This window comes from Colias philodice, chromosome 31 (genome assembly GCF_061535455.1).
Source record: "Colias philodice isolate Cphi_HAF_F1 chromosome 31, ilColPhil1 Martin Lab GWU primary, whole genome shotgun sequence".
NCBI classification, from domain to species: Eukaryota; Metazoa; Arthropoda; class Insecta; order Lepidoptera; family Pieridae; genus Colias; species Colias philodice.
In genome coordinates this window covers 3,577,149-3,597,268 of record NC_143116.1, presented here as the reverse complement: position 1 = coordinate 3,597,268, position 20,120 = coordinate 3,577,149, and the positions used below count along the sequence as shown (strand labels likewise).

The 20,120-nt window shown below is 35.1% G+C and overlaps 1 protein-coding gene across 3 annotated transcripts; it reads left to right on the top strand.

Annotated features, from left to right (window-relative positions):
• Nucleotides 1-389: 389 nt before the first annotated feature.
• LOC149475195 (zinc finger Y-chromosomal protein 1-like) lies at nt 390-18,551 on the top strand. 3 transcript variants are annotated; one of them, XM_089713598.1, is made up of 12 exons: nt 390-612; nt 1,864-1,986; nt 8,312-8,674; nt 9,392-9,558; nt 10,220-10,288; nt 11,060-11,191; nt 12,476-12,553; nt 13,741-13,905; nt 14,518-14,628; nt 15,031-15,142; nt 15,844-15,942; nt 16,995-18,551. In XM_089713598.1, the coding sequence occupies exons 1-12, from the start codon at nt 499-501 to the stop codon at nt 17,130-17,132; spliced, it is 1,671 nt and encodes a 556-aa protein (XP_089569724.1). In that variant the 5' UTR covers nt 390-498; the 3' UTR covers nt 17,133-18,551. The 3 variants fall into 3 exon arrangements, with proteins under 3 accessions (XP_089569724.1, XP_089569723.1, XP_089569725.1); XM_089713597.1 differs by having other exon boundaries at nt 8,312-8,734; nt 16,995-18,550; XM_089713599.1 differs by lacking the exon at nt 390-612 and adding an exon at nt 1,043-1,093 and having other exon boundaries at nt 8,312-8,734; nt 16,995-18,550.
• Nucleotides 18,552-20,120: the final 1,569 nt, after the last annotated feature.

The following is a 20,120-nucleotide window of genomic DNA, read 5'->3' as shown; positions in this document are numbered from 1 at the left end:
AGATTAAATGAAGAATTCTAAAAAAATTCTCATGCTAAAATTTTATCTAAGCATTAATATTATTAATATGATTATATTTTTTCCAATTCTCATAAATTTGCATATTTCAAAAACATTATACAATACAGTTCTTTCTATTTGTGATAGCCGGCTATTCTCATAACCCGGCTTTTTTAGATGTAGTGTATAATATTTTATATTTTACTAGCACAGATAAATATGATAGGAGCGGTATTGCATAGGGATTGTTCTGTCATCATTTTGTTTATTAAAATCACAGAATAAAATATAAATGTTACAAACAAACATCATAATTTTAATTCTCTGTGGCGTTGGAGCTTTTATAATCTGTCAAATGTATATAAACGTCATTGATTTTGTTTATTTATAGTCGCAGCATTCGCAGTGCAAAAACAAATTGGAAATAGTTTTAATTCAAACAATAATTACATATGTATTTGATCTTGTGTATATTAGCTTTAAATATTTAACTCCAATATGGATCCCTTGTACAATGATATATGCTATGGATGCTTGAATTCGGAACGAAAAATATCGATTATTAACGACACTTCTCTGAAGGAATGTTTTTTAGATATTTTGAAAAATCAGGTAATTGGGCTTTTAATTTTAGAATATAACAATTTTATAACAAATAAAACGTGTACATATAACTTAAAAAATATGCATATATAACTATAAATACATATAACTTATTTAATGTTTTAAAAATGGACTAAAATTGCTATAAATAGGCTACAATTATTTATTGTTATTGCAATTTTTTAAAGTGAAACTTTTATTACATCTTCTCAAACTTTTTGGTCTGTGTAGCGCATGTCGCGTGACGGTCGGCTGCCGAGTATGTATAAAGCAGTGTTCGGAGTCATTATCGTACAAATACGATAATTTTGTGCCTAAGTTTCACTTTTACCGTGGTTTCATAAAACCACACAACATTTTTACATTTCATACATCAATAAAATCTGCATTTAAAATGTAATAACTTTTACTGTGTAAGGTATCTACAAACAACCAGTCATAATAATTAAGTCTTATAATTTAGATACAAAACAGCTTTATTGGATTTTCTGTATGATTTATTCATCATCATCATCACCAGCCCATATACGTTCCCACTGCTGTGACACGGACCTCCTTAAGGGATCAGATAATAATCCTCCATGCTGGCCAAGTGCGGTCTAGCAGATGTCACATGTCGTCTAACTTGATTCTTAGGCCATTCTCCCATTACGATACGCACAGGCGATTCAAGTATCCTGCAAGTCTCGGAGACTAGTCGCCGCGGCGTATGTCACATCTTAATCTTAATACTATTATAAAGGCGAAAGTTTGTATGGATGTATGGATGTTTGTTACTCTTTCACGTAAAAACTACTGAACCAATTACAATGAAATTTAGCACACATGTAGAGGGTAACTTGGATTAACACATAGGATAGGTTTTATCCCGGAAATCCCACGGGAATGGGAACTATGCGGGTTTTCCTTTGAAAACGCGGGCGAAGCCGCCGGCGGAAATCTAGTACATTTATATGTAGGCTCACACACTACGCTACCCGTACAATGTATGTGAGATATTCCGCGGCGACTAGTCTCCGAGACTTGCATCGCCTGTGATGGCCTTAGACATGTTGGTTTCCTCACTATATTTTCCTTCACAATTTGGGCAGTGGTGATGTTATAACATCCACAGATAAATTGAAAAACAAATTTATTTCCTGTATGCCCTGGTCTCAAACCCCACAATTATCAATTTGAATTCTTAACACTGAGCCACCGTTGCTAATTGATTTATGTATTATGTACAGTTAATTAACTTAATGTAATATTAAATTTCAGGAAACAAAAATGAAGTTGATACAGCTTTGCTTCGAATGTGTAGCAATATTGGTAAAAATTAAAAAGTTCCAACAGAAAGTTGTATTTAGCGCACAGAAGATTTTGAATGAATGTGTCAAGAAGGTAAAGTTTTATTATATAACTACCTTTGCCCTGCGTTTTACCCCCATTGCTCCGCTCCTGTTGGTCTTAGCATGATGATATATAGCCGATAGCCTTCCTCAATAAATGGGCTATCTAACACCAAAAGTTTTTATCAAATCGGACCAGCAGTACCTGAGATTAGCGTGTTCAAACAGACAAACAAACTCTTAGCTTCATAATAGAAGTATTGATAAAACTAGCTTTACCTTCAGTGGTTGTAGTATTTACAAACACAGTCCTCACTACAGATCCTCCCACATTATTGTTACTATTGTTAGTTAAGCACCCTAAATGTGCTAGCTGATAATTTTCCCAGGAAATTTATAAAATTTCGTAGGTTTCTAAACGGGAGTTATCTTGTATGTACTTATTTTTTTCCCATACTAGCTTACCGCCCGCGGCTTCGCCCGCTTTGACTTAAACCAGATAAATTATATACTAAAACCTTCCTCGTGAATCACTCTATCTATTAAAAAAAATCGCATCAAAATCCGTTGCGTAGTTTTAAAGATTTAAGCATACAAAGGGACATAGGGACAGAAAAAGCGACATTGTTTTATACTATGTAGTGATATTCAAATAGCTGTGTTTTACCTGAAAATAAAACACATATTAAATACTTACCTATATTTGAAGCTTACTTCATTGAGAAGGTACCTAGCTTTTTCCGCCTATTTTTCCCTCTCTTTCCGTTGTATGTATGCTATCTCTCTCGCACACCTCTCCACCAGGTGGCGGGGCGCACGATAATGTCGGGCGCTGGATGTTTTTCATTGAGTCGAAATCCACAACAGGTGGACGTTAAGTGTAAGCTTCAAATATAGGTAAGTATTTAATATGTGTTTTATTTTCAGGTAAAACACAGCTATTAAACACTTGACCGTAATTTGAAGCTTACTTCATTGAGACCTGTTTGTTACCCACCTGGTGTACAATATATGGACGCCAATGTGAATTTGAATACATAAGTAATTACTTATTTCTTTATTTGAAAGAGTAAGGTGTGCAGATAGCATACCTACCAATAAATCACACAAATTTTTATATTATATAATATATTAACAATCCCAGATGAAAAGTTAATCAAATAAGAACCAAAAAGTTAATCATAATGATTAAAAGTATTAGAACTTATGAGATTGGTTCAAGCGTACCTTAGTTAACCTTTTGGGCTTGAAAAGTTAAAGTTACTACAATTTTCACTATCTTTAGCGTAAATCTGCAAAAGCGCCAGTAACGACTTTCAATTACGCATTTAGATGTTACTTACAAAATGAAGCAACAGCTGATCCCGACGAGGCAAAAATACCTCAAACTCAAACCTTTATTTATTCAATTAGAACTCTGTAGAAGCACAATTGAATCATCTTAACATAGAATTACCAACTGTCTCAACTCACACAGTTTTAACCTAACCTGCTACAAGCGGACAAGAAGAGAACTTGGTCCTTACTTTTGGGGTCAGAAATAAATTTAAAAGGTCACCCCTTGAATAAGGCAATAAAATATCAAAACAGGTAAACGGTTTTAATTATAATACAGATTTTTAACATCCAACCAAACCGTGCGCTATTAATGTTTAGAGCCAACGCCACCAATCATAATCTAAACATGGCTAGTACTTTCAGTACAATGCATGAATTATTTATTTAAAACTGATAGGTCATAAACTCTGTACTGGAAACAAATATACTGAACTTAAGAGACTAAAATGATAAGGAGCTTATCTGTGTCCCAAAACTGCAATTACTACAGCCAAGTACGTTACTTTTAATCAATTCGGTTTTAAGATATAATTATGATTTACATCAGAACTTATATACCGAAAGCCTCGGGACTACATAACGTGACTTATCTTCTTATTCTTATACTTATATAAAAATGAATCGCAAAATGTGTTGGTAAGCGCATAACTCGAGAACGGCTGAACCGATTTCGATAATTCTTTTTATATTCCTTGAAGTACGAGGATGGTTTTTATGTAGAGAAAACGTAAGTACCACGAGCGAAGCCGGGGCGGACCGCTAGTTTATAATAATAGTGTTTGTGCACAACACTAGGCAGTCAACAGCTATATGAACGTCAGATAGGAAAAGAGCCAAATTTATCCAGTCAGTAACAAAGGATTTTAACTATAGTTACTTTATTCTAATTCAACCAACTACTACTAGCTACTCCGTATGTCTTTTGGATAGACGGAGGCAAATAGGATTTTTATTCCAACTATATCATTTGATATTTTGAAAATGTACTCCACATTTTCATACCGTCAGAGTCATTTTGCAGATTATAGTGGTGCAGCACTGAACACTGTCTATTAGGTGGCTGATGCTGCTGACCGGGCCTTCAGTTCCGCTTTCCAGAATACCTTCACCCTTCTAGGTGTTACTACTACTGAAATAGCGGTACTCTATCGCGTCGTTCAGGTCTCTAACTGACTAGGATTTCTCATATTATCGTAACAACCCTTGCTCGTTCTAACGAGGATAAATTATCGCCAAGGAATTCTGCTGCAGGATAATGGCAAGAGAGATTATAAGCTTAACTATGCATTATTATGTTAAGGAATATGGTGGGTTTTGAATACTATCGTCGTCTGAAAGTATCTCCTTTCGATTAACTGCATTAAGGATGCAGATCTGATCCCATCTTTGTTCCGTAGGAATGTTACGACAGTCTAAACGTTACACTGAACAAAGAAAATTGCCCTGAATATAGTCGGTTGTTCCAACATCCGTAATATGGCTAGCCTAAGGTTAGTTATCCCTTGATTGTAACTGCTACCAATGGAGGCATTGCTCTTGTGTTGTCCACAGTTGTGCGAGTGCAAAAATGAAGAACTGAGCTCGTGGGGAGCTATGTCGAATGAATCTGTGTTAAGATTATGACAGTATAGGACAGTTAGCTGTGGATGCGAAGACAGGACATTACTTTATTCATCCGTAAACACGCGAGGCAGCCACGGACAGCGATATAGCAAGAACTAAACTAGCAAAGTTTAGTTCGCTTACCAGACTTTGTCATGTTTTAAATGCAGTATATCCTCTGAATAGCATTGCATTTATGACTATTGGTAAACTTAATTCACCCGTAAACACGAGAAGCAGGCACGGATAGCGATATAGCAAGAACTAAACCAGCAAAGTTTAGTTCGCTTACCAGACTTATATTTTAAAAGCCGTATAGCCTGTACATTTCATTTATTGCCCCCCCCCCCCCCTCAAAGCAAAGAAATGAGAAGTCATTTGGCAGAGCTTTCTCGTTAAGGGTAGGGGTTCCAAGTAATATCTAATAATAAGAGGCTTTTGTTTGGAAAGATTGACTTTCCGTTATTTATCCTCTATCCTATGTAACTCAACAGTCAGTATTCTCAGCATTCGTTGAGTACTTAAACGTTTTACGTTAATAGTTGTATATAACTTTATTATACAATATAATAATCCTGGTGGGATGACAAAAAACTTGTCTAACAAACGATTATCCTAATCCCTCAGCGATTTATTGTTTGAGCCCCGAAGAAAAATCTCATGGGTGCAATAATGAGGTCAAATGGGTTGAAAAACGAGTCAAATAAATTGCCTACAAGACCGGGCAACTAAAATAGGCCTATGAGAGGTCAACTATACGTAATCAATCGTCATTTGTTACATTCAATCGCTTTGCGAATAAAAAATCTCTTCCGATGTTTGTATATGAAAATTGGTCGGCTAGTGCCATTTAATTACGATACCAAACATACCGTTGACACAAGGCTTGGTGACAATCCTCGAAACCACCGCCACAAATCATCTGCGAGATGATATTTGATCCGACTCGCCTTCCTTTGTTGCGATTAGGCTTTGCATTGGTAAATACAATTTGTTCATTTCCAATTTCCATAATTGGTAAACCAATGGTGGTTTCCTGATTCCTGAAGCGTAAACTTTTAGGATACGAAGTATCAATTTCATGCGCCCATTATTTGACGTATCTAACCTTTATTGTATTTATTAGGTCATTTACTATACTGCCCACTGTGAAGTAGATTTCAAAACCTTTTTCTACCTACCTTAGAAGAGTGAAGATCCGATACGGTCATATCCAAAACTTCTTTCGTGGGTCCTCGTTGACAAAAGCAAATATCTATGATCATTTTAATGATCAATCCTTTGTATATTTGCACCAATCGCCATTAAAGCCCCGCGAGGGCTGATATATATTTGCACCATTTCCCCGTGGGGACGGTTGTTATCAAAGCCCCGCGAAGGCTGATATATATTTGCACCATGTCTCCGTGAGGTACTGTTGTAATCAAAGCCCCGCGAGGGCTGATATATATTTGCACCATTTCTCCATGAGGGACGGCTGTAATCAAAGCCCCGCGAGGGCTGATATATATTCGCACCATCTTTTCCGTGAGGGACGATTGTAGTCAAAGCCCCGCGAGGGCCGATATATATTTGCACCATTTCCCTGCGAGCGACAGCTGCGCGAGGGATGTTTGTAACTAGAAATAAGTAGGGCCTGCCAAAAAATGCTTAAGAGACACCCTGCGAGGGTGAATTTGACCTGGCTAACCCCTGCGAGGAGTAGTGGCCACATTTATGTATTCTGCTTCGAGCAAGAATACACCTTAGTGCTAATATAAAAATAGCAGTAAATAATCATTTAAATAATATAGCAATTAACAAGGTCCTTTAACTTATTTTCCAATGTTAGCGACATTTAATAAATTCATAATTCAAATCAATTCACTAAATTTTAAAATGAACTTCGATTCATATTTATTTTTGTTCATGCAATCGATGTAACATTTAGTTGCTTTATATCCGTTAACATTCCTTACGAACGCAACCATACCGTCGTAGGACGTTATATTTAATTGCACAAAATAATCTCCACTCACCCGCAATTTTTTACTTTTTGTCAAGGTGTACAAGTTTATAATATTATTCTAAAACGTTAGAAGTGAATTGTAAATCATTTGAAATAAGTGTATCTAAATCGAATTTATATTAAGATATCTCGATAATTATTATACGATAACCCTTTCAGCACAAGTTCAGTAAACCAAAGAATTTAATTGTAAAATTTTTGGTACTTACTCGTTTTAACAAAAAAGTTGCATCATTTGAACATAGGAAACGTAATTTTCAATCAAATTAGCCGTGTGTAATATGTCTATTTTCACATAAAAACGGATCAGAATAATACTCATAAAAGGACACGTATAGACTACGGGGATAGTTTTGAATGTGTGGAACATTCATGGTACGTATCTACTATACATGAGCGAATTCCATCATTATTCAGTTGAGCGGTAACTCCCGTACGATTTATAAAATAATATCACAACATGTTCTGACATGTCGTGACTTCTTGGAGCTGACTCATCTCGTTCGATAATTTTTAGTAATAAACTATGATAGGAATTCCGAACCGTTCCTAGCGATAACGACAATGTAATAAAGTCGTAGCAATGGATTGTATGCCTGTAAAGCTTTGAGTTGGCTCATATCCATACTAAGTATTAATTGTAATTTTTCCACGAAAAATTCACTTGTACCCTTGTAATAAAAACACATTATTAAAAATGAAATAAAATATTAAAAATATCTATATACAAGAGAGGGTATTTGATATATCTAGTAATATCAAATAATCACAAAAGTAATATTAACGATTCGAGTAAAGCCGAACGGTAACACCGTTAAAATAGCTTTACTCACAGTATTAAAAATTCAAATATTAATTAGTACATACTACATATTGCATAATGAAATATTTCAAAAGAAAAGTTACTATTTCAAGTAAAATGTAACGGTTGTATCGTTAATTTTAAATATCTTTATTCATGCTATTAAGTATTTAAGCATATTGAAAAATAAACTATTGCTGAAGGATTCATTAAAAACCTCAGCATTTTAAATAAAGTCCAACGATTATACCGTTGACTTTAAAGATTTTTACTCATTTTTAAGTAAAATATTATTAGAATAGATGTAAAAATAACTCACTGTACCGATCCGACGGGATACACTTTTTAACACTTTTAGCACTTGCTTTAAGCAATACTTAATACTTAATAGCACCAAGGTTGTAGTCTTGTAGACAACCTTCTCGCGGCGGAAGCTAGACGCCAATGAAAAACATCCAGCGCCCGACATTATCGTGCGCCCCGCCACCTGGTGGAGAGGTGTGCGAGAGAGATAGCATACATACAACGGAAAGAGAGGGAAAAATAGGCGGAAAAAGCTAGGTACCTTCTCAATGAAGTAAGCTTCAAATTACGGTCAAGTGTTTAATATGTCTTTTTTTATTCCAGAGTCTATCACAAACAACATTACAATCAAAAGCAATATTTTCTATATCAATCTCCAATGAAGATAAAACAGATACACAATATGAAATAATAGATACAATAAAAGATGAAATTAATGATGACATTACAGACATTACTGACATTAACATTAAAAACATTACAGACATTAACATTACCGACACAGAATATAACGACAATGATTCTACAAATGAAGCTGAAATAGAAACTCCAATAGATTGTAACAATTCAAGAGAAAGAGACATCTATAAGGAGGTTAGGTTAAGCAAGAAAGAGATGGCAGAAGAACGGCAATATATTAGAGCGAGTGAGGAATATGTAAATGCAATGTTTAAATGTGATCTATGTGTGAGTACATTCACAAATAGAGACGATTTAGACGAACATACTAGTGGGAAACATGAAACGGTAAGAGATCTTTTATCCTACTAATATTAAAAATGCGAAAGTTTGTGAGGATGGATGTATGTGTTTGTATGTTTGTTACTCTTTCACACAAATACTACTGAACCGATTACAATGAAATTTAGCACTCCTATAGAGGGTAAATTGGATTAACACATAGGATAGGGATTTCTGGTATAAAAATCCCAGAAATTACACAGAAACGGGAACTATGCGGGCTTTTCTTTGAAAACGGGGGCGAAGACGAAAGCGGGAAGCTTTTTTTTGTTTTTTTAACTTTAGTAATTACTAACGACCCCACCCCGCTTCGCTCGTGGTACATATTTACATTTTCTCTCCATCCTCGTACTTCAAGGAGTATTTTAAAAATAAATAATGAAATTGGTTCGGCCGTTCTCGAGTTTTGCGCTTAGCAACACATTTTTACTAGCTGCTCCGCGCGTTTTCACCCCCGTGGCTCCAATCCTGTTGGTCGTAGCGTGATGATATATAGCCTATAACCTTCCTCGATTAATAAACTATCTAACACCGAAAGAATTTTTCAAATTGGACCAGTAGTTCCCGAGATTAGCGCGTTCAAACAAACAAACTCTTCAGCTTTATAATATTAGTATAGATAGAAGATTATTATAAATAATACTATGTGCATTTTGTTTACAGAAATCAAAATACCAATGCTCAATATGTAAATGTGCATTCAATTCGACGATATCGTTCAAATATCACAATAAGAGACACAGACTAAGGTTTCAATGTAATGCTTGTGACAAACGATTTGTATATAAGAGAGATGTGGTCAAACATTATAATATGGTGCATTGTGTGGGGTGAGTTTTGAAGATTATTTAAAAATAAAAATAATCTAATATCTAATATCTATCTAATCTAATATTTCTAATATATGTATATTATAAAGGCGAAAGTTTGTAAGAATGTATGGATGTATGGATATTTGTTACTCTTTCACGTAAAAACTACTGAACCGATTACAATGAAATTTAGCACACATATAGAGGGTAACTTGGATTAACACATAGGATAGTTTTTATCCCGAAAATCCCACGGGAACGGGAACTATGCGGGTTTTTCTTTGACTGCGCGGGCGAAGCTGCGGGTGGAAAGCTAGTATAAAATAAAATAATATTTATTTGCTTAAAACATGGTACAGAGAGATGGCAAATATTTTGATTGTTCATCATGTTTTGCTTAGTCTAAACTCTAAAGCATGCAAATACTGTTTCAATATAAATTATTCATTCGTTCGTTCGTTCGTTCATTCGTTCACTTATTCGTTCTTTTTTCGTAACTTTGTATACAATTATAAAGGGTTGGTGAAAATACAATAATTTAATGATTTCATGCTATTAAACTATGTTTTTTTAGTATTTTTAAACTTTTATTTGGTACTTTTGATTTCTACTTGTTAAGGCTTGAGACTTTTTTTATATAACTTTATGTAAATAATATGAATTTTTATATTTTTTTCAGAATTGAACAGTATTCACATGATAATGAAGAAAACTTGATTGTACAAACAGAGAGTGTCTCTGAAGTCAGGTAAATATCACTACATACTATAAAAAAGACGTGTGTCACTCGGCGACTGCCGCGGTAAAGCTATTGCATGCTATGCCTTCAAGCCACACCTCCGTGCCCGTCGGAGTGGAGAGCGTGAGGTTTTTCGTTACGGAATTTCTCGATTCGGTCCCCGCGCTCAAGGCCCGCGATAGAAGCTATGCAATAGCTTAAAAAAGAGCGTAAGTGCCGAGCACACGTGTCAGAAGTGAAACTTCTTAAGCAAGATTACAAATATACCAAAATCTGAAACTTCTGTAGGTGCGTAGAGAGTAAATGGAGTAAGGTGACGATTTTGGTATCTTTGAATCTTGCCAAAGATGTTTCACTTCTGACACGTGTGCTCGGCGCACACGCTCGTTTTTTATCTGTTGTTTAAAATATGTGTACCATATTGTGGAATGAAATATTTTTCTTCCTGTCTTTCTTCCAAATTATTAAATTAAGTTTAAATTAGTAAATAATTATAATTAATTGTTTTATTTTTTATTCCTTTTCTATTTCTCTGCACAGTACACCCATATTTTTATATTTTTCTCTTACAATCTATACTAATATTATAAAGCTGAAGAGTTTCTTTGTTTGAACGCGCTAATCTCAGGAACTACTGGTCCGATTTGAAAAATTATTTCGGTGTTAGATAGCCCATTCATCGAGAAAGGTTATAAGCTATATATCATCACGCGGAGCACAGCTAGTATACAATAAATTGTTAATTATTATACATTTAATAGTTGTTTTTAAAATTTTCAGTACAAAATCAGAAATATTCACGTGCGATGTGTGTTCCAAGGAATTCAGATGGAGAGCGTCTCTTCGAAAACATTTAGAAAGACATCGTATAGAGAGTGGACAGAAAAGGAAACCATATTGCGAGCCTTGCAAGTAATTCACTACATAGTATAAAACAAAGTCGCTTTCTCTGTCCCTATGTCCCTATGTATGCTTAAATCTTTATAACTACGCAACGGATTTTGATACGGTTTTTTTAATAGATAGAGTGATTCAAGATGAAGGTTTTAGTACATAACTTATTGGGTTTTAGACAAAGCGGGCGAAGCCGCGGGCGATGAACTAGTATATATAATATACAGGGTGTCCCACAATTGGTATACTAAGCGCGAAGAGACTTGTAGTTTTGCATACACTGATCACGTAAAAAATACTTAAACAAAAAAATTACGTCAAAAATGTTTTGCTAAATTTTTCCTGAAAATCCATGTTTTCTTCTCTAGCTTCGCGCAGCCGGCATATACCGCTTCTCTAATGTGAGCATTTTGTCTGTGAAAACATATAATATTAAACGATAGCTCATGTGCTGGTGGCAAAGTTGGGCGGGTTGCTTGTTATGGGTGTACACATAGCGTTTTAAGAATTCATCTACTTGAAAAAAAAATGCGTCTGGAATTTTTTAAGTATTTTTTACGTACTCAGCGTATGCAAATCTATAACCTCCTTTGGGCTTAGTATACCAACAGTGGGACACCCTGTATACAATATATACTTATACTAATATTATAAATGCGAAAGTTTGTATGTTTGTTACTCCTTCACGCAAATACTACAGTGAAATTTAGCATACATATAGAGGGTAACTTGGATTAACTCATAAATAGGTTTTATCCCGGAAATCCCATGGGAACGGGAACCATGCGGGATTTTCTTTGAAAACGCGGCTGAAGCCGCGTGCGGAAACCTAGTTATATAATAATAGCATAAAAATTTTATTAGTGTCAAATTTAAAATAAAAAAACTAAATATGTACATAAAAACATATTTATATACTTACCCACTTTAAACGGACAGATTTAATTCAAACTTTGTACACTTATCAAGGATCGGTGACAATACAATAATTTCATGAGTTTAAACGTGTTTTTCAAGTTTTTTCTTTGTATATATTAATTATTGAATTTGATATTTTTAGTTTCATGGCATTGAAATCCCTACTTAATATTATAAATGCGAAAGTAACTCTATCTGTCTGCCTGTTACGCTTTCCCGCTTAAACCTCTCAACTGATTTTGATGAAATTTGGCACAGACCATCTTTAGACCCTGAGAAAGAACATAGGCTACCTTTTATCAAAACACCAAGCGGGCGAAGCCGCGGGCGGAAGCTAGTAATTTATAAATATAAATTTATAGAGAATATATTAATTTTTTTCAGATTATACTTTGCGACAACGTCAAATTTGAAGAAACATGTGCGCGCTAGCTCCAAACATCAAATACAACTTAAACTACGGTAATGTTTTGTGTATAAAATATATTATCTTAATATATATAAATCTCGTGTCACAATGTTTGTCCTCAATGGACTCCTAAACCACTTAACCGATTATAATAAAATTCGCACACCATGTGCAGTTCGATCCAACTTGAGAGATAGGATAGTTTAAACATGTAGGTACCACGGGCGGATCAGGGGCGGACCGCTAGTTATTTATTATAATATATTATTAAGCTATTGCATAGCTTTTATCTCAGACTTTGAGCGCGGCGACCGAATGTAAAAATTTCGTAACGAAAAAACCTAACACCCCCCACTCCAACCGGCACAGCGATGCGATGCTATGCAATATAGACTACAGGCCCATGTTGAAAAAATTATAGGTCATTTGACCCACCAAGTGACCTATCTAGAATGATACAAGAGCATAAAATAATAAGATTCTTATTCTTTTCATAATAAAAATAATTTTGTGTTGGCGCATGCTGTGTTAACCTCTAATTATTTGACATTTGTTACTTTATCGCAAGAACTATATGTTATATCTTATATATAAAATTCTCGTGTCACAATGTTAGTCTGCATACTCCTCCGAAACGGGTGGACCGATTCTCATGAAATTTTCTGTGCATATCGGGTAAGTCTGAGAATCGGCCAACATCTATTTTTCATATGTACCACGGGCGAAGCCGGGGCGGGCCGCTAGTGTTATATAATAATTATATTTAAGAATCATTGTAAACAAGTTGGTTGACCAAATAAATAAATAAAAGATTCAGCACTATGCCGTCACTTGTAAGCTGTCCACCGTCCAAAAATCATGGAGACAAGGGGAAAAAATCTCTACCTATACTTCCAAATTCTCATCTGCACTCATTTGTACAATCTTTGATTTAAATATATAAAAATAATAAAGGTTTTTTGATTTTGTATGTGCATATTTTAGGCATATCAGTCGTTTTTAGTGCATATTTCGGCCTTTTTAGTGCATATTTGCATGCATATTTTGGCATTTTGTTAGTACATATAATCCGATGTCTAGTTATGATGCTCTTTTCATTGTTAATAGTAGAAGGAAAGGTTAGGATATCATAGGATGGTTTAGGAATAGGATATGTAGGATAGGATGTGAAAGATTAGCATAGAATTAGGAATAAGTCATGATAGGAAGAGTTTTAGGAATTTTTTTTTATGTTTTTCAGCAAAATAAATAATTCAACAATGCCCGTAGAAGAAAAAGATGGCTACATAAAAGAAATAGAGAGCGTAGTGAATACATCGCGTCAAATGTTCGCGTGTTCGCAGTGCGAGCGGCGGTTTCAGTGGCGCGGGAATCTGTTGCGGCATGTTAATAGCCACAAGGCGAGGTGAGGAACTAATGGACCGGTTTTGATGGGAATTTTGACCAGTGATAGATTTGTGGAAAAAATTGGGACTGGAGTTTTATTGCTGGGAATCTGTTTGGGCATGTTAAAAGTCACAAGGCGAGGTGAGGAACGGATGGACCGGTATTGATGGGAATTTTGTGGAGTGAAAGATTTTTGTCAAGCGATAGATATACATATTTACGTTATTATAGATACAGCTAGATGTGGAAGGAATTATTTTAATTAATATTTTCTGTAAAAATTGAATTGTTGAATCGATTTTGATAAATCAAATGTTGTGTTTTTAACCTAAAAATGTGTAGATTTTTTACTTATAATATTATTGATCAATAATCATTATCATATTTCATACTTATCCTACTTAATAAATGCGAAAGTTTGTTAGGATGTGTATGTGTATGTATGTTTCTCTTTCACGCAAATACTACTGAACCGATTAAATTTAGCACACACATAGAGGATAACTTGGATTAACACATAGGATAGGTTTTATCCCGGAAATCCCACGGGAACGGGAACTATGCTTTTCTTTGAAAACGCGGGCGAAGCCGCGGGTCAAGCTAGTTTCTAATAACACTTTTTTTCTTGCAGAGCATCTGGTGAATTAGTATGTGTTCCTTGTAATAGAAATTTCTCGTCTATCGCAACTTATCAGCAACATATGAAAATAAGTAAGAAACACGCCACAGAAGATAACTTTAAGTAAGTAACTTAAGTTATTTATATATTTATTTTAGGGCTGATATTTCAATCCTTGGTTAAAACTTATTCATCGAATAACGTATTAAACTACCATTTCAAAAATGTATTGTAATTGTCCGTATTTGACAGTTTACAGGTGACATTTTAATATGTTCGTGTAATACTTTATTGGACGGATAAATTTTAACCAAGGATTGAAAAATCGGCTCTTATTAAGCTATTACATAGCTTTTATCTCAGACTGAGACCGAATGTTAAAATTCCGTAACGAGAAAACCTAACTCCCCCCCGAAACCGCGGGACACAGCTAGTTTATTATATTTTAGACAAAGCGTGCGAAGCCGCGGGCGGAAAGCTAGTTGATTTTAATTATATTTTTGTATTAATTTTTTTTACTTACAGATACATGTGCAGTGACTGCGGCAAACGGTTCGCGGATAAAACTCGTCTAAAAGATCACGTCGATTGGGAACATTTGAAGAACTATGTCCATACTTGTAACGAGTGTCAAAAGGTGAGATGAAAGTTCCTAAATCTTAATATATATAAATCTCGTGTCACAATGTTTGTCCTCAATGGACTCCTAAACCACTTAACCGATTATAATAAAATTCGCACACCATGTGCAGTTCGATCCAACTTGAGAGATAGGATAGTTCAAACATGTAGGTACCACGGGCGAAGCCGGGGCGGACCGCTAGTTTATTATGTAGTATGCCAATGTTACACTTTCACGCAAATACTACTGTACAGATTACAATGAAATTTAGCACACATATAGAGGGTAACTTGGATTAACACATAGGATATGTTTTATCCCTTATATCCCACGGGAACGGGAACTATGCGGGTTTTTCTTTGAAAACGCGGGCGAAGCCGCGGGCGGAAGCTAGTTAGTTGTATAAAACATCCTCATTGACAAATCCTCATTGAAAAAATCCTCATTGCAAATATTTGTGTGACGAACATTGATGTTTGCTCTGTGTCTGGGTGTTAATTATATATATAAGTATTTATTTAAAATTATATATGTATGTTTATCAGCCATCTGGTTTCCATAACACAAGCGAAAGCTTAGTATGGGATCAGATTGTGATGTGTGTGAATATTGTCCTGAAATATTTATTGATTTCAATTATATTTTTTCTTTCTTACCAATGAATATCGACATCAAAAAATAAAAAATAATACAATTTAATAATAAATATATTACAGGCGTTCAAAACTCGCACTTCGCTGTATTTACACAAGCAAGTCGTTCACCAAAAGGATAAAAGTGAACATTTGTGCGATCACTGCGGCAAACACTTTCCGGTAAGTATATAGTAAACTAGCGGTCCGCCCCGGCTTCGCCCGTGGTACATATTTCGCAAAAAAGGTAGCCTATGTTCTTTCTCAGGGCCTAAAGATTGTCTGTGCCAAATTTCATCAAAATCGGTCCAGTAGTTTATGAGCCTATTCATTACAATCAAACAAACAAAGTTTTCCTCTTTATAATATTAGTGTAGATAGACTAGCTGTGCCCCGCGGTTTTACCCGCATTACTCTGCTTTTGTTGGTCTTAGCGTGATGATACATAGCCTATAGCCTTCCTCGATAAATGGGCTATCTAGCACTGAAAGAATTTTCCAAATCGGACCAGTAGTTCCAGAGATTAGCGCGTTCAAACAAACTCTTCAGTTTTATAATATCAGTATGTTTAGATAATAAATATGTGAAACTTCTTTAAACGCGTCGAGAGTAAAATTTCAAGGTTGCGTCATGGCAATACCGTCACGGCATGGAGGAAGGCGACGATTTTGGTATCTTTGAATCTTGCCAAAGATGTTTCACTTCTGACACGTGTGCTCAGCACACAGGCTTTTTTGTAAAAAATAAAAAAAAAACACTTCTTTCATTTATATACTTACTAGCTTTCTACCCGCGGCATCGCCCGCGCAGTCAAAGAAAAACCCGCATAGTTCCCGTTCCCGTGGGATTTCCGGGATAAATTAACCTATCCTATGTCCTTTCTCGGACATCAAAATATCTCCATACCAAATTTCATGCAAATTGGTTCAGTAGTTAGTAGTGACAGACAGACAGACAGAGTTACTTTCGCATTTATAATATTAGTATGGATTAGTATAGATAATAATTTAGTTAAAAAAAGAGCGTACGTGTCGAGCACACTTGTCAGAAGTGAAACATCTTTGGCGAGATTCAGAGATACCAAAATCGTCGTCTTACTCCATGACGTGATGGTACTCCGTACTGCCATGACGGGACCTTGGAATTTTACGCGCGCGTTTTTTTTGTTTTTAAAATGTTTATTGTAGTAACGTATAGACCTTCTAAAATTAATATATTATGTGTTTTATTTACAGAATCATTCAAAACTGCGTGTACACATAAGAGCGGCTCATTCTTCGATAGCAGCTTATAAATGCACTAGTTGCGGCGCCCGGTTTGCCTGGCATTCCTGTCTCTCGAGACATATGAGACGGTTACATAAAAAGAGTTAGTAAGAGATAAGAGGAAAAAGAGTTAGGAAGTGTTGGTGTCATAAATAAATAAATAAATAAATAAATATTATAGGACATTGTTACACAAATCGACCTAGTCCCACAGTAAGCTCAATTAAGGTTTGTGTTGTGGGTACTAGGCGACGATAAATATAATATTTAATAAATACATATATAGATAACACCCAGACCCAAGAACAAATAATTGAGTCCATCACACAAATATTTGCCCTGACCCGGGATCGAACCCGGGACCGTCGGCTCAGTAGGCAGTTATTTTACCACTGCGCCAACCGCGTCGTCAATAAATTGGACATTTATAATCTGTGCTAATGTGTAATTTATATACAGAGCCACCTGGCAACATTGTTATTCGGGAAGACATCTTTGATTTACATTTTACACGGCATTCTATACAATCCTTTTCTGTTACTATTTACAATTGTTACATGAATAAACTATGATATATAAAAAAGCTAGATACGTTACCCGCTCTGTATTTTGGCAAGAAAAAACTCAGCTAAGTGCCCGAGTTTCACTTAGTCACGCACCATTCAGCGTCGTGGCTGGACGTTCTTTTTATATTTTAATCGGCAGTTGTTATTACGAAGTACATGAGTGAGACATGTATTATGTCTCGTGCGTGAGAGTGAAAGAGAGAACAACTGTATTGGTGATAATGCGTTAGTAAGTAGGTATGTATTAATTACGCTGTTTTTTAGTGCAATGATGTTGGCGTATGCCGTGTCTACTAGTATAATAGGTCATTGTCAATAAAGTACATACTTGGAATTAATTGCCTCCTTAGCATACAACCCGACATACATAACAGGAAGAGATAAACTAATTCAAAGAAAAAATGTGTGCGTGTACTAGTGTACACACGTAAGAAGTGAAACTTGTTTATGACCTTATTTTTCAAAAAATAATTTACTATACGCAACATTACAGAAATACGTCGAATCACGCGTGGTAGGGATAAGAAAAAGATGGCGCGTAACGGAAAAATGTCACGCGTAACGAAAAAATGTTACACTAAATTTTTTTCCAACCCCGATAAAGAAGTTTCACTTCAAAAACTGTAACAGAAAGGGAAACAAATTAATAAAAAAATGTATGCGTGTACTAGAGTACACACGTAAGAAGTGAAACTTCTTTATGACCTTAAAAAATGTCACGAGTATGGCGTAACGCAAAAATGTCACGCGTACGGCGTAACGCAAAAATGTTACACTAAATTTTTGTCCAACCCCGATAAAGAAGTTTCACTTCAAATACGGTAGATATATGGGACGAGTATAAAAAAGAGTTAATTTTATTATAGGAAAAGGTGTAAAATTGATTTATATACAAATATATACTGAAGGCTTTTTTGAGTTAAATAATGTAATGCAAAAATGGTTTGATGATCCTTGTAAATAAATATATAATAATAACTTTTTACGACTTTTATTCACTTTTGATTTTATACCCTAAAGAGCTTTATAAATACACTAGCTGTGCTCTGCGGTTTTACCCGCAGTGCTCCGCTCCTGTTGGTCTTAGCGAGATGATAGATAGCATAGCCTTCCTCGATAAATGGGCTATCTAACACCGAAAGAATTTTTCAAATCGGACCAGTAGTTGTCTTATTTTGCTCCTTAAATTTACGAAAGAAAGTATATTACTGGGGGGACAGGGATTCGCCTGATGAATTTTAAAATTGACATCTAAGATTGACATATTGTGTTTCAAGTTCGATTGATAAATGTTTTAAGTCCATATCAAGAAGCTTATATTATCTAATACACTGGAGATTGCACTATGAACATTGAATTGTAACAAGAAAATATGACGTTGAATGCATGTATCGAGCAGGTTACCTCTTTTCGAAGATAAAATTGATAGCTATGTCAAATGTTGCTTAGTAAATTGGCTCGAATCAAGCTCGAATAAACTCAATAACTAATCGATTTAAAACCTTATTTCAATTCCTGAGTGACAGAGGTTTTACTAGTGAGAACTAATCTTCTTATATATAAAAATGAATCGCAAAATGTGTTGGTAGCGCATAACTCGAGAACGGCTGAACCGATTTCGATAATTCTTTTTTTATTACATTCCTTGAAGTACGAGGATAGTTCTTATGTAGAGAAAACGTAAACATGTACCACGGGCGAAGCCGGGGCGGACCGCTAGTTAACAATAATTAATAAAAGGAAATTCAATCGTGTAAAATTTGAAAATACTATTTACTTGGAAATTATATGCTACTAGATTTCCGCCCGCGGCTTCGCCCGCGTTTGCAAAGGAAAACCCGCATAGTTCCCGTTCCCGTGGGATTTCCGGGATAAAAACTATCCTATGTGTTATACTCTGTCCATTATATTATTTGCTTTTTGACAGATGCACGCCTATGTAGGATTGTATTGTCTATGTTAAAATGTCATACAAATAATTATCGTACTTCATGGACAGGTCCCGCCCACTTAGTGATGCCTACACAGAATTATTCAATGATGGGTCGATAGATTAAAATAATCGATAGAAATACTCTGGAAAATATATCCGATACAGAAAAACTCTTCTATTATGTTATATAATTTAAACGTAAAGACAACCAAATTGTAAGATAGAAACCAATAAATAATAAAATATTAGTTTAGTTTAGTTTTAACATACAATGCATAGATATGTGGTCTTATTATTATATATCTTATTAGTACGTTTACGTTGTAATTATTATTTACGTACCTGATTCGATTTATGATAATATTTTGAATTTATAATTGAAATGGTATCACAATCGATAATCTTTTGAACATCACTTCTGGTATCACCCGTCGAGCTGTCAAAAAGCAATTCTTATAGTGGACAGACTATAATCCAAGTTACCCTCTATATGTGTGCTAATTCATTGTAATCGGTTCTGTAGTTTTTACGTGAAAGAGTAACAAACATCCATACATCCAAACAAACTTTCGCCTTTATATTATATACTAGTGGTCC

What these genes read in the sequence shown, in the direction of transcription:
- LOC149475195 (XM_089713597.1), top strand. Translation starts at nt 499, where the DNA reads ATGGATCCCTTGTACAATGATATATGCTATGGATGCTTGAATTCGGAA. An exon ending in CTAGTGGGAAACATGAAACG is followed by an intron (nt 8,735 to 9,391) that starts GTAAGAGATCTT and finishes TTTTGTTTACAG; the next exon opens with AAATCAAAATACCAATGCTC. An exon ending in GCCACAGAAGATAACTTTAA is followed by an intron (nt 14,629 to 15,030) that starts GTAAGTAACTTA and finishes TTTTACTTACAG; the next exon opens with ATACATGTGCAGTGACTGCG.